This window comes from Carcharhinus amblyrhynchos, unplaced genomic scaffold, assembly GCF_965287045.1.
Source record: "Carcharhinus amblyrhynchos unplaced genomic scaffold, sCarAmb.v2.hapA scaffold_61, whole genome shotgun sequence".
In the NCBI taxonomy this organism is placed as follows: domain Eukaryota; kingdom Metazoa; phylum Chordata; class Chondrichthyes; order Carcharhiniformes; family Carcharhinidae; genus Carcharhinus; species Carcharhinus amblyrhynchos.
The window spans coordinates 114,758-129,877 of NW_027649801.1; the positions used below are offsets into that span (position 1 = coordinate 114,758).

At 41.1% G+C, this 15,120-nt stretch overlaps 1 protein-coding gene across 3 annotated transcripts in view; it reads right to left on the reverse strand.

Annotated features, from left to right (window-relative positions):
* add1 (adducin 1 (alpha)) overlaps positions 1 to 15,120 on the reverse strand; it is a 189,609-nt gene that overhangs the window by 77,313 nt on the left and 97,176 nt on the right. For 2 of the 3 annotated variants that reach the window (XM_080182512.1, XM_080182513.1), the window contains exons 10-11: positions 9,068 to 9,421; positions 4,119 to 4,205 (exon numbers count right to left, since the gene is read on the reverse strand). In XM_080182512.1, the coding sequence (XP_080038638.1) occupies positions 4,119 to 4,205; positions 9,068 to 9,421 (441 nt within the window). The remainder of the gene's footprint in view (positions 1 to 4,118; positions 4,206 to 9,067; positions 9,422 to 15,120) is intronic. The other variant, XM_080182514.1, reaches the window with a different exon arrangement.

The window sequence follows — 15,120 nt, forward strand, 5'->3', positions numbered from 1 at the left end:
GGAACTGCTAACAACCATTCCTGTCCCTGTTCTAACCATGCCTCCGTAATGGCCACAACATCATAGTCCCAAGTACCAATCCACACTCCAAGTTCACCTACTTTATTCCTGATGCTCCTTTAATTGAAGTAGATACATTTCAACCCGCCACCCTGTCTGCCTGTACACTCCTGCGACCTTGATACCTTCTGCACTCATTACCTCATGACCCTCAACACTGGCTTTTGGACTACAGCTCATTTTCCCACCCCCCTGACAGATTAGTTTAAACCACACCCCCCCCGCCCCCCAAAAGAGCCATAGCAAATTTCCCTCCCAGGATATTAGTGCCCCTCTAGTTCAGGTGCAAACCGTCCTGTTTGTACAGGTCCCACCTTCCCCATAATGTGCTCCAATTATCCAAGTAAATGAAACCCTCTCTCCTACGCCATCCCTGCAGCCACATGTTAATCTGCACTCTCTCTCTGTTCCTCAACTCACTAGCACATGGCACCGGCAACAAACCAGAATGACAACATGTTTTGTCCTGGCTCTTGGCTTCCATTTTAGCTCTCTAAATTCCTGTTTTAAATCCCCACCCCTTTCCTACCTATGTTGTTAGTATCGATGTGCACTAACAATGACTGATCCCCCTCCCCCTTAAGGATCTTGAAAACACGGTCTGAGAAGCATGGACCCTTGCACCTGGGAGGCAACATACCATCCATGAGTCTCTTTTGCTGCCGCAGAATCTCCTATCTATCTGTCCCTTTAACCATCGCGCCCCCAATTATTATTGCTCTCCCCCTTCCCCTTCTGAGGCACAGGGACGGACTCAGTGCTGGAGATCCGGTCACCCTGGCTTGCCACTGGTAGGTCGTCCCCCTCAACAGTATCCAACACGGTATACTTGTTGCTGAGGGGAACGACCACAGGGGATCCCTGCACTGGCTGCTTCCTCCCAGCCCCTCTCACAGTCACCCATCTATTTTCACTCTTTGGAGTATCCAAATCCCTGAAACTTTTATCTATGATCACCTCTGCCTCCCGAATGATCCAAAGTTCATCCAGCTCAAGTACCCTAATGTGGTTTTTGAGGAGCTGGAGATGAGTGTACTTCCCACAGGTGAAATCAGCAGGGACACTGACAGCATCCCTCGCCTCAAACATTCTGCAGGAGGAACATTGCACTGCCTTTCCTGCCATTCCCTCTAGATAAAAATAAAGAAAGATCCTACCTGATACTGCTTCACCCCCTTAGGTTAGAGGAATAAGCTAAGGAAAGAAGAAAGCTTATCTGCTCTCACTCCAAGTCTTTTTTTTAAGGTTGAGGGGTGGGGGGAAGAGGAGAGACAGAGACAGAGATAGTGAGAGAAAAGGGTAGGAGACTCTAGATGTGTAGAGTCTTGGGTTTCCTCCCCGCTCAAAATTTATAGGGCAAAAAAAAAACTTCCCATGTCTCACTGGGGCCTACTTCCAGTTTTACGCTCCCAGCTTTAGAAAAAAACTTTGAAAGAAAGAAAGATTAAAATCCTTCTTACCGACAAGCTCTCTTCACTGAAAGTATAAGTGCTTTAAACATTGATTCCTTGAACGTAAACGCATAAATGGCCTTAGCTTGGTTTGAGGCACTGAAGATTGATCAGATTGCTGGACCTGATAACAGTTAACCTCGAATGCTGAAGAAAATCAGACAGGTACTATGAGAGTCATTAATTTAGCTGACTAATAGTTCTTTTGAGATCTGGACTGGCTTGAATTGACTGAAGAGTGAGCTTGATGCATGAATATTTGCACACATGTGCCAAGGCCCATTACTTAACATCCAGATAGGAGCATGGGAACAAGAATGGCTAACACATTTTCTTAGAGCTCCTGCACCTCAGAACTTTCCACTACAATCTTGGTTGTGTGGCCCATCATTATGCACAAGGGTTGGGGCAAAGCGAAAATATAGGGTACAGACAGTGTATCCGAGGCACGGAGAGATAGCGAGAATGTGTGCGTGAAGGGTAAGGGAGGAAGTGCGTGAGCAAGGGTGAGAAAGAAGAGAAAATGTGCGAAGAGTGGAGAGGAAGTGAGTGTGCGCATGTGGGCTGGGCTTCAGCATTCAGATCCTTGAACTGGGGGACCCCAAAAATGAAGCCAATCATAGGGGCCTATGGACTGAAATTTGCCACTGTTGGTGGTTAAAAATCCAAAAACACATTACATCTTGATGCAATACTGGCATGAAATCAAGGAACTAAAACTGATACTCATCCAATCAAGAATGCATCACTGGATTAACAGCAGGTGATGCAGAATGTTCAAACAAAAGTTAATTTACTGAACAGCTTGGAGAATTGCCTAACTACCTAGTCTACCATAATACAATAAACAAATCAAGTAATTGCATGATATTTTGAACTATTGATTTTAAATTGTTTGGACCTTTCAGCTTCAATACGGAGCCAAGCACTTAAGATTACAGAAGGACAAGACACACAATGTATAAAATGGCAATAGAAAAAGGTGCAATATGTATTTTGGGGAAAGGAGCAATGATGAGAACAGGAGAGAGAGACAGAGCCACAGGTATAAAAAGGAGGATGTGGAGGCTTTGGAAGGAGTACAGAAAAGGTTTACCAGGCTGTTGCCTGGTATGGACGGTATTAGCTAAGAAAGGACAGAATAAACTGGGATTGGAGGGCCGAAGGGCCTATTTCCTGGGCTGTATTGTTCTCCCTGGAAAGATGGGGGAGGGAGAGAGAAGAGGAGAGGGAATGACCTGGTGGAAGCTTATAAAATTATGAGGGGCACAGATAAGGTGAACAGTTGGTAGCTTTGTCCCAGGGCAGAAACAATGAGTTCAAGTTCAAGGAGGGAAAAGGTTCAGTAGAGATGTGTGGAGGAAGCTTTTTACACAGAGGGTGGTGGGGGCCTGGAAAGCACTGCCAATTGAGGTGGTTGAGGCAGACACATTAGCAACATTTATAGACACATGAACAGGCAGAGACTAGAGGGATACAGGGGGTTGGTCTAGATAGGACAACATGATCAGCACAGGTTTGGTGAGCCAAAGGGCCTGTTTCTGTTCTTTGTTCATTAATGGTGGAAGTGCATGGAGACAATCCCCCCAAAAGGCATAATGTGAATCTGAACATTTTATATTATGAAAACAATTAAAATGTTCAAAAATATTGATTAGGTGACAGATCAAATGTTGTATATAGGAACAAAATGTGCATTCATATAGTGCCTTTCAGGACCACAGAACGTCTCAAAGCACTTTGCAGGTAATGAAGTTCTTTGAAAGTGTTTTCGCTGTTGGGCATGGAATTAAGAGTAGATAGAGTTGACAGGCAAATGGCCTATTCCCATTCTTAAGGTATATGATTTCCCTTACGTGAGGGGAAAGTGACTGGTATTGGTTAAATCAGGTTGTTTTCTGATCTGTACATTAGACAATTTCTGCCCTTTTTAATGCCACACCCTAGAGCATGTTGAGGTTCCTAGAAGAAATGTGAATCCATTTGATTATTTCTTGGCAAAATTTGAATTTTGAAAAAATAGTGAGCACCATGGCCATTGCAACATTATCCAGGCATTCTAACTGCATAGCAGAGAAGAACATGAGTGTGAAAGCACTAAGCCAATGTCCCATACTTCCCCTTCTAGGGAGATGGACACACATGACCTGGGGAATTCCTCAATTGCCTATTTTATGCAAAACCACAGACAGCATTTCCTTGCAGATACCATAGAGGAGAGCCCTTACACATGCTTCAGTCATTACAAGGTTCCTAGCAGATGTTTGTTAGGCAAGGGTGTAAAAGTAGTCTGTCAAGTAGATGTTCTTCCACCTTTTCCTTTTCTATGTTATCCTGTCAGTTTAAGAAAAGCTCTTAGATTCTTTCAGTTTACAAAAACTTGAGACAACTGATTAACAGGGCCCACACAGAGAGCAAATTGAAACATAGTGGATAGACCAGTTACTATGCTACCTTTCTAATGCTAAGGAGAATTTCCTAAATTAAAACTTCCTTTTGATTATGTGGCAATGCTCAAATTCAATAATATTTCCTTCAGTAACATTTTTAAAAAAAGCAGCAACATAGCACTTAGTTTCAGAAAAACACGAGCCATTCTTGTCCTACCTTATTCCTCATCTCTTTGAACTCACGTGGGTCAGTGTTTAGTGGCACAAACTGGTTGGGAATTGGACCAGCAGATTCTTTTGTCCACTATAAACATCAAGAATACCAAGTGGTCAGTGTCCAGGTCAGTTTTTATAATAATAAAACAAAGTGAAACTGTAGGTTGAAATAAATCATGCATTTACTAAAAACATTCAGTGCATAAACATGGATTGCAGCAAGAGCATTGAACCAATGCTGGTAAACAATTATTTTGATATGTGGGGAACAGTGAAAGACTACGCACAAGTCTTGCCAATTGTACTTGTCCATAAATATAGTTGCCTCTCACTAAAAGACTCAAATCTCTGGCACTGACTAGAAATTATGACTTTAAAAAGTTTTATCCAATTGAGGAAACATTTGCCTAGTATGATTGTCAAATTAATCCAGACAAATGATTGCCAAAATCATCCAGGCATTAGGATTCAATTCAGTGGAATACATAATTATATAAAGCAATGTTCATATAATTGCAATTAAGAATTCTCCCTATCTCTTATCGAGATTAATGTCACAAACCATACATTTTGCTACGCTGTTAGCAGGGGGTTACGTTTCAACATGCTTAAAAGTAGTGGTTAGCCAATAAAGATGTGCCAACAATTTATTGCAAGCATCGTTGACCTCGCTAGCATTTACTGCCCATTCGCAATTGCCTTTGAGAAGATGGGGATGAGCCAATTTTTCAAATTGTTGCAGTCTGTGTGGTGTAGGTACACCTACAGTGCTGTTAGGGAGAGTTCCAGGATTTTGACCCAGGGGCAGGGCAGGAACTTTTAGTAATAACTACTAGGAATAATGTAAAAGAAATTGTGTTCCAATTGTTGAAAGATGTCAATGTTGGGAAATGGGTTATGTACATCCAGAAGTGTAATTAAATGAGTATAACATTTCTTCCTGCTCTAGTCATTTAATCTTAGAGCTATAACACCTTATGTATAATGATATCACAACTGCTCATACTAGCTATCCTTGTAGCTTCTATGCTGAAGAATCAAATGTGGTTTTGAGTTGTGGATTTGTGTGCAGCAGAACCAAGAGGGACAAAACTCATTCTGCTTAAGGCAACTTTAACTTGGAGAACCAAGAGAAACCTAATGGACTAAAACCAAGGGTTATTAAGAAAGGGTTGAATGTGCTTATACATCATTGATTCACTGCTCTGCAACATTTACACAAAAGCAAAATTAAAGCATAAAATGACCAGTAGAAGGAAAGGAGGGGGTGGTGGTGTGATATCGGTAGTCCAGAAGCTTGGTGAAGGAGTTTTTTTAATGTGCAATATGAGTGGGCATCACCAAAGTTCTGTACTGGAAACAATAATACTAATTTATCTTTAGAACCTTTTACGGACATGAACACTAGAATTAACAGCCCAGATTTTACAGTATTCCCATGGTTAATTAAGTGATTACTAGCATTGCTAATCACTTCTAAAAGTACGTTTTCAAACCACCCCACAACAAAACCACCACAAGCAAATTTTAAGCACTTAATGATCTTTTTCTTAAAAAAAAAGGCTGAATCCTATCCTCCATGCATACTTTTTTTCTGTAGATGAGTGGGTCTGACTAGTTGATCATAACTTGCAGCCGACACGAGTAACAATTAATTTTTTATGTTTCAATGTACTTATACTGAAGCTTTGACCAGTTGATCAGAACCCACTAAGCATATAAACAATGTGCAGAGAGAATAAGCATGAGCCGCTTCAAGTCCGTGAATGTCATGGACTTTTTTTTATTTCTCTCAGAAATAATGCATTTAGAATTTATGTAGAAAATAACAAAATAAAGCTTCGGATGTTCGTCATTCCTAAAAAAAAAAGGACAGGAATTGGGATGGATATGGAAGAATGAATACTCACTCATAACCATTCTTCTGACAAAAAAATTACAGCACCTTTTCACCAGAAATAATTTTAACACAGTCAAAACAAAAATACCACAACTAATACTATATTGAGAGAGACCACCACATTAGAACAGTCAAAAATGAAAAAAACCTTTCTTTTGTTTTTTTTAAAAAAATGACATGACAGTAAAAATGATTAATTTTAAAAGATTACTTAGTCTTGAGAAATCTTACGTATAAAATGATAGCAAACCAATCAGGGCTATGATACAGCCATCACTGTTGTGACCACGCCAAACTTCTGGTTATAGATGGACAAGACAGACCAAACAGAATGTTCATACATGTGAACTCACCAATAGCTCTTTTGAAAAAAAGCACACGAGCATTTGAAAAACTGTAATCGCATAATTTGCTGTAATTTTAAAATTCTAGCTGGAAATCTTACTCAATGCATCACGGAATGAATAAAGTGAGCTACAACATCACTGATAAATGTAATACTCTTAGCTAACCAACATCTCTGGGTTTGGAATTAAAAGGCATTTTCTTGTTAGATTTGAGGAGATGAATTTTGGTCAGAATGAATTTTTAGAAAAGAAAGATCACTAAGTGACTAATTACCTAGGATTACATTAATTTGCCTTTAAAGATATGTACAAGTCACGTACAATTTAAGATCAGAGGCCAAAATCAACTAATTAAAACTTGTTTAGGGTGAAGTTTACTTGAAATATTGCTTAAGAACGGCCCGGAGATGTACCACATCTGATTTGCAAATGAAGTTTAGTAACCAAAGATATACGCCAGTTTCTTTATCACCATTATTACACGTAATACATGGTTGCAGAAAAGTAAGACGAGAAAGCGGGGGGGTCGTCATCAAATCATGCAAAACTATACAGCTGTTTTATTCTTCAGCACTTTAAATTCTACATTCATCTTCTTCAACTGACTGCTCAGAAAAAATAATCTGAAACCCCCAAATAATTTTAACTTTTAAATTGCTTTCAAGGATTGGTTTAGAGAATGAGCTTTAGCTAGTTACAGTGAAATGCACAAAGGAAATATACACACTAATGAAGGGCATGATTTTCAACATTAAGTTCTTCACCTGTAGGTTTTACATTTGTGGTTATATTTTTAAACTGATTTTGAATGCAAACAGCTGATGTGAAACAAAGTATAAAGATCAAAAGTTGGTTTTAATTGAAGCAGTCACCAGAATAAATTTTTACCGTCAATAGCATTTTATCAGAAGTCATTCTTAACCTCTAAAGGTTATTGATCTCAAGTCATCAGTCCTTAAAATATTTTTTTTAAATCCCAGTTAGTGAATGTTCCCTGATTTAATCAAAATTTAAGCTCCTAAACCCAGATATCCATAAGTGACCCACTGCTGTTCCATCAGAATTCATTTCACAATTCTCTTTTAATAATGCATATGAAATTCCAGGTGGGCAGCCATTGCATTATTAAAGGTTTTGTGCAATAAACTGCCACTTTAGCAAAAAGCTGCAAGTTTATTTTCTCATGGAATTTTAAATTTCTCATGAAATTTCTATAGAATTTTAGCATTCTTACATGGTACGGGTAATATGCCAACCTTTATGGAAAGTCTATTGCAAACAGATGTTAATGAGTGTACGGAAGCGTTCTTAAATTTATCAAGATTTAGTACAATATTCTCCAATATAGCTGGATAATTTATTTGATCAAATAGTTGTAAAATGAAACATTTTAAAAGGTAAATACTGAAATGGGTGATTACTCCAACCTTTGTTAGTAATCTTTAGCCTCTCTTCAAAAGCTTTCAAACAGCTGTCTTTAGGAGAAAAACAGCATGCCAGTAAGTTAGAATGAAAGTAGAGTCTCTTAAAATTATTCCAAACAAAGGTCTTACAGTTTGCTATTAGATTCAAGCCCTGCTCTACTTCAGTCATGCCACACCCTACTGGTACAGGAGGGAAGGATATACATCATAGCCAACTACTTGCATGCAATATTCCATGCAGGAGGCAGCTAAAGTCCAGCAACTAGAGGCTTTAGGGCAATTAAGGAGGAACAAAATAAGCATGACAGAAACAATTTCACAAATAGGTTAAATTTGCTCAGAACCATTAGTATCTGCTATAGCAGGAGAAAACTGCTTAAGGGTTTCTAAAAGTATCTGTTATTTGAAAAATCTGAGCTTAGATACGAAGCATGGTTTATTTATTGTTAAACTTGTGTCGCAGTGTTTTTCTCAACTACGCTCACATGCTTCTCATCAAAGAAAAAGTAAATTTGCAACTATAAATGTAGTTATCAAAAACTTTAATATTTCTATTTAGCAGAAGTCATCACGATAGTAACACACTGACAATTTCAATGTATTCAGTTGAAAACAATAAACCCTTTTAATCTGAATGTTTTTGCAGGCTTGGACACAAAAGCCAGGTTAGCAGGTTGAACTTTAAAGCCTGCTGAAAAAAATGTTTTTAAGCAGCTTGCAAGCAATGCTGTGCATTATCTAAGACCCTTTAAAAATGAAAATCTATTATAGAATTAATAAAATTTGTAATCATAGGCTATTGTGTTCCATACTTACACTAGATGTTACTCTAAGCTGAACTTATTTGTTCTTTATAGTGCATGTACACTACAAAATAATTGCAAAGTAAACAGCATAGCACACAAACAGCACGTGAACCAGCGTATTATGGCCTGAAATACTCCAATTGCCATAAATGGTCTGTTTCTTAATACTTCAACACTAACCTTAAGCAGTTTTGTAGGCTGTACGAAAAGAAAGATTATGCACGCTTCATACTATAGAAAACACATCCTACCTAGGACCAGATAGAATCTGGGGGTGAGATTATTAGTTATATTTCTTTTTCTGAAGCGCAGTCATGCAGTTAGTAATAAACTGTAAGACAGACTTTCCAGAGTGGAACCAAGATCACAACTGCATAAGTTGCATCGTTACATTTCTGCCCTAAAGCTTCTAGTGCCATCTGCCTCAGGTAGCTGTACGTGATCTAACTATGAACAGTAAGGTAGGCACAGACCAAGCAGTTGGAAATACAGCTTGGCACGCAGACACCGGACGATAGAGACTGCAGCAAGGGTTTCACGTGATCGTGTGTAATGTTCGTCCACACCTTAGTCTTCGATTTGGGGCTGTCACCATTCCTAGATTCTTCAGGCACTTCATCAACTCTGCCTGTGCTGCCAGCATTCAGCCATCTTGTCTTCTCTCGCTGTTGTTTCTGAGAACTTTGCTTGAGAGGGGAGCGAGAGCTAGAGTCACTGTCCTCTGGAAAGGTAAAACCTGTAGCAGAGGGTGGGATTTCAACATCACTGCGATTCTTATTTTTTTCTCGCAGAGCTGGACAACGATAAGGATAACCAGTTCTGTAACCCTGCAAAAAAAAAAACAAATAATAAGAACATAAGAAATAGGAGCAGGAGTAGGCCATCTAGCCCTTCAAGCCTGCCCTGCCATTCAATAAGATCATGGCTGATCTGTCGTGGCTCAGTTCCACATTCCCGCCCTCTCCCCATAACCCTTAATCCCCTCTCTTATCAAAAACCCATCAACCTGTGTCTTAAAAATATTTAGCGAGGTAACCTCCACCACTTCAACGGGCAGAGAATTCCAGAGATTCACCACCCTTTGAGTGAAGAAGTTCTTCCTCAACTCCGTTCTAAACCGCCCCCCCGCCCCTTTATCTTGAGGCTGTGCCCCCTAGTCCTACTGTTCTTTCTGAGCGGGAAGAGTCTCTCCACCTCTATCCTATCCATCCCATTCATCATCTTATACGTCTCAATGAGATCTCCCCTCATTCTTCTAAACTCTAACAAGTACAAGCCTAGTTTATTCAGCCTCTCCTCATAGCTCAACCCCCTCAACTCCGGCATCAGCCTAGTAAACCTCCTCTGCACTCCCTCCAAGGCCAAAATATCCTTGCGTAAGTATGGCGACCAAAATATGGCAACACATGTAAAAATGAAGAACACAGACTTTATAGCTCATCATAAAATATTGAACTTCAGTTTAAAAACAGCAGAAAGCATTCAATTACTTGTGCATCCTCTTCATACTAAACTTCTTGCACTGGGTTTTCAAACACCCGTGTGGGCAAGGTTGTGTGAAGCATAATCCCCCTACTTTTGAATTCAATTCCCCTCAATAAATTATAACAATCTATTGTTTTCTTAATTACTTGCTGTGCCTGCATATTAGGCTTTTGCAATTCAGGCACTAGGACACTTAAATCCTCCTGTATCTCAGAACTCTGCAATCTCTCACCATTTAGATAATACGCTTTTCTATTTTTCCTACAAAAATGGACTATTTCACTTTTGCCCATATTATACTCCATTTGCCAGTTTTCTCCATTCAGTTAACCTATCCTTCTAGCGTCTTCTTTACATCTTACTAACCTTGTCACCAGCAAATTTAGAACATAAGAACATAAGAAATAGGAGCAGGAGTAGGCCATCCAGCCCTTCGAGCCTGCCCCGCCATTCAATAAGATCATGGCTGATCTGTCGTGGCTCAGTTCCACTTTCCCGCCCTCTCCCCATAACCCTTAATCCCCTCTCTTATCAAGAACCCATCAACCCGCTTCTTAAAAATATTTAGCGAGGCAGCCTCCACCACTTCAACGGGCAGAGAATTCCAGAGATTCACCACCCTTTGAGTGAAGAAGTTCCTCCTCAACTCTGTTCTAAACCGCCTCCCCTTTATCTTGAGGCTGTGCCCCCTAGTCCTACTGTCTTTTTTGAGCGGGAAGAGTCTCTCCGCCTCTATCCTATCCATCCCATTCATCATCTTACACGTCTCAATGAGATCTCCCCTCATTCTTCTAAACTCTAACGAGTACAAGCCTAGTTTATTCAGCCTCTCCTCATAGCTCAATCCCCTCAACTCCGGTATCAGCCTAGTAAACCTCCTCTGCACTCCCTCCAGGGCCAAAATATCCTTGCGCAGGTGCGGCGACCAAAACTGCACACAGTACTCCAGCTGCGGCCTCACCAATGCCCTATACAGCTGCAGCAAGACCTCCCTACTTTTATATTCAATCCCCCTTGCTATGAAGGCCAGCATCCCATTCGCCTTCCTGACCACCTGCTGCACCTGCAAGCTGGGTTTTTGCGACTCATGCACAAGGACCCCGAGATCCCTCTGCACCATCGCCTGCTGCAGTTTTTCGCCACGTAAGTAATAGTCCTTCCTACCATTATTCCTACCAAAGTGGACCACCTCACACTTGCCAACATTAAATTCCATTTGCCATTTCCTGGCCCATTCGCCCAGCCTATCTAGATCCTTCTGCAGACTCTCCACACCCTCCGCACAATTTGCCTTTCCCCCAATCTTGGTGTCATCAGCAAATTTCGACACCCTGCACTCGGTTCCCTCCTCCAGATCATCTATATAAATGGTAAATAGCTGAGGCCCCAGCACCGACCCCTGGGGCACCCCACTAGTCACCAACCGCCAATCCGAATAGCACCCATTGACCCCCACTCTCTGCCTCCTATTTGACAACCAATCCTCTATCCACGCTAACACCCTACCCCCAACTCCATGTCCCCTGACCTTCTGCAATAACCTCTTGTGAGGTACCTTGTCAAACGCCTTCTGAAAATCCAGAAAGACCACATCCACCGGCTCTCCTCTATCCACTGCCCTAGACACATCCTCATAGAACTCCAGTAAATTTGTCAGACACGACTTCCCTTTAATGAAACCGTGTTGCGTCTGCCCTATCAAGCAATTCCCTTCAAGATGCCTCGCAATTTCCTCCTTAATGACGGATTCTAACATTTTACCTACCACAGACGTTAAACTAACTGGCCTATAATTCCCCGCCTTTTGCCTGGCACCCTTCTTAAACAACGGCGTAACATTAGCAACCGTACCTTTAGTCCGTTCATCCAAATCATTTATAGAAATTGGGAAGGGTTGAGGCCCCAGCACTGATCCCTGTGGCACGCCACTGAACATCCACCTACTTCCCTTTATCCACAGCATATGTTAATTCTTAAAGACCATAAGATATAGGGCAGAATTAGACCATTCGACCTATCAAGATGCTCTACCATTCAATCACAGCTGATATGATTTTCATCCCCATTCTCCTGCCTTCTCCCTGCAACTCTTGATTCTTTTATTGGTCAAGAACCTATCTCTGCCTTAAAGGCACTCAATGACCTGGCCTCCACAACCCTCTGTGGCAATGAGTTCCATAGATTCACCACCCTCTGATGAACAAGTTCTTTCTTAACTCAATTTTAAAGGAGCATCCCTTCAATCCAAGGTTGTGCCCTCGAGTTCCAATCTCTCCCAGCCACTCCGTATTCTGTAAATTTCAATTAGATCCCCACTCATCCTTCTAAACTCCACTGAGTATAGACCCAGACTCCTCAACCGCTCCTCATATGACAAACCCTTCATTTCTGGGATCCCCTCAAGGCCCACTGAGACATGACTGACTCTTAAGTGGACAAAGAAACCACTCACTTGTACGCATCAAACTGCTACAAAGTTTACAAAAAGCAATGAAACCAGACAGATCACCTAGCATTGACCTCGATATCGGAAATGATAATGGCAAATCCAGTCCTCTTGTTCTGCAAAGTCCTCCTTATGGACATCTGAGGGCTTGTGCCAAAATTGGGAGCACTGTCCAGCAGACTAGTCAAGCAACAGCTATCCTTGCCAATCTCTGGTGAAGCTGTATTTCTCCAAGACAGTGCATTTGTGGACACATTGAACAAGCCCTCCACCATATTATGTGGCATTACCACTGTGTTAAATGGGATAGGTTTTGGACAGGTCTAGCAACTCGAAACTGCTGGCTAGGAATTCTGGAGAGGCATCTCACTTCATGACTCCCCAAAGCCTGTTCATCATCTCAAAAGGGACAAGCCAGAACTGTGATGGAATACTCGCCACTTGGCTGTATGAGTGCAGCTCCAACACCATAAAGGACAAAGCAGCTCGCATAACTGGCACTCCCAACACCTTCAACATTCAATCTCTCCATCAACACGCACTGGCAGTAGTGTTTACTATCTACAAAATGCACTGCAGCAACTTAGCAAGGTTCTTTTGGCAACGCCTTCAAAACTCAACCTCCACCATCTGGAAGGACAAGGACAGCAGATGCATGGGAACACAACCATCCGTAAGTTCTCATCCAAGCACACACCAACTTGACTTGGAACTATATCACTGTTGCTAGGTTAAAAACCCGTAGCTCACTTCATAATAGCGTTGTGGGTTTACATATCCTACATGGACTTTAGTGGTTCAAGGTGGCAGTTCACTAGTGCCTTCTCAAAAGTAATTCTGAACAGGAAGCAAAAATATTGGCCTCGCCAGCAATGCCTATGTCCCATGCAAGAATATAAAAGCCAATGCATTATAGTACATTTTAGAAACATAGAAAATAGAAGCAGGTGCAGGCCATTCAGTCCTTACAGCCTGCTCCGCCATTCATCTTGATCACGGCTGATAATCAAATTCAATATCTTAAACCTACCTTCGCCCCATATCCTGGATTCTTTTAGCCCCAAGAGCTATATCTAATTTCTTCTTGAAATCACACAACGTTTTGGCCTCAACTATTTTGTGGTAGTGAATTTCACAGATTCACTCTCCGGGCGAAAAGATTTCTCCTCAACTCAAACCTAAAAGGTTTACCCTTATCGTCAAAATATAACCACTAATTCTGGACTCTCCCACCATCTGGAGCATTCTTTCTGAATCCACTTGTGAGAATTTCAAAAGATTCAATGCAATTCCCTCTCACTCGTCTAAACGCCAATAAACATAATCCTAACTGACTTAGTCATTCCTCATATAACAGACGTGCTAACCCAAGAATTAGCCTGGTAAACCTTCACTGTACTCCCTCAATGGCAAGGCCATCTTTCCTCTGATAAGGAAATCAAAATTGCTCCAGATGTGGCCTCACCAACACCCTACAATTGCCGTAAAACATTCGTATTTCTATACTCAAATGCTGTTGCTACGAGGGCCAACATACCATTTGCCTTCTTTACTGGCTGCTGTGCGCTTACTTTCAGCGATTGATGCATGAGAACTCCAAGGTCTCATTGAGTACCCACCTTTCTCAATTTACACCAATTTAAGTAATAATCTGTCTTCCTATTATTGCTACCAAAGTGGATAATCTCATATTCATCCACATTGTACTGCATCTGTCATGCATATGCTCGCTCACTCAGGTGTAAATTCACGCTAAAGCATCTCTGCATCCAGCTCAGTCACCTTCCCACCCAACTTTGTGTCATTTGCAAATTTGGAGATAATGTATTTAGTTCCCTTTTCCAAATCATTAATGAATAATGTGAACAGTTGGGGTTGTGGCACAGATTCCTGTGGTACCTCACTAGTCACTACCTGCCAATCAGAAAAAGACCCTGTCCATAGGATGCTTTCTATGGTGCATCTATAAAAATTGGAGAGTGAGGTAGAGGATATGCCAAATTTCTTTAGCCTTCTGAGAAAGTAGAGGCGTTAATGAGCTTTCTTAACTGTAGCATGGATGCGGAGGGTCCAGGGCAGAGTGTTGGTGATCTGATTACCTAGGAACATGAAGCTTCCAACTGGGTGCATAACTACTACATGAGCGAGTTAGGTGGTAGGTTCAAATCCCACCAGTGCAGATGGTGGAATTTAAATTCAATTAATAAATTTGGAATTGAAAGCTAAAGCTAGCCTCAGTAATAATTACATAGTCACTATCAGTTAGTTGTTGTAAAAACCCATCTGATTCACTAATAACCCCAGGGAAGGAAAGTTGCTGTTCTTACCTGCAACTCCAGATCCATAATAATGTGGCTGACTTTAACTGCCCACTAAAATGGCCTAGCAAACCAATCAGTTCAAAGTCAGTTAGGGATAGGCTACAAATGCTGGTGTTGCCAGCAATGCCCTCATCCCTTGAATGAACATAAACAAAAACCCCATTGTGCTATTTTGAAGTTAAGTAGGAGTCTGGTAGGGAAATAGGGAATGCCTGATATTCAGGCCAATATTTATCCCTCAATCAACATCATGAAATGATTACCTGGTCATTAG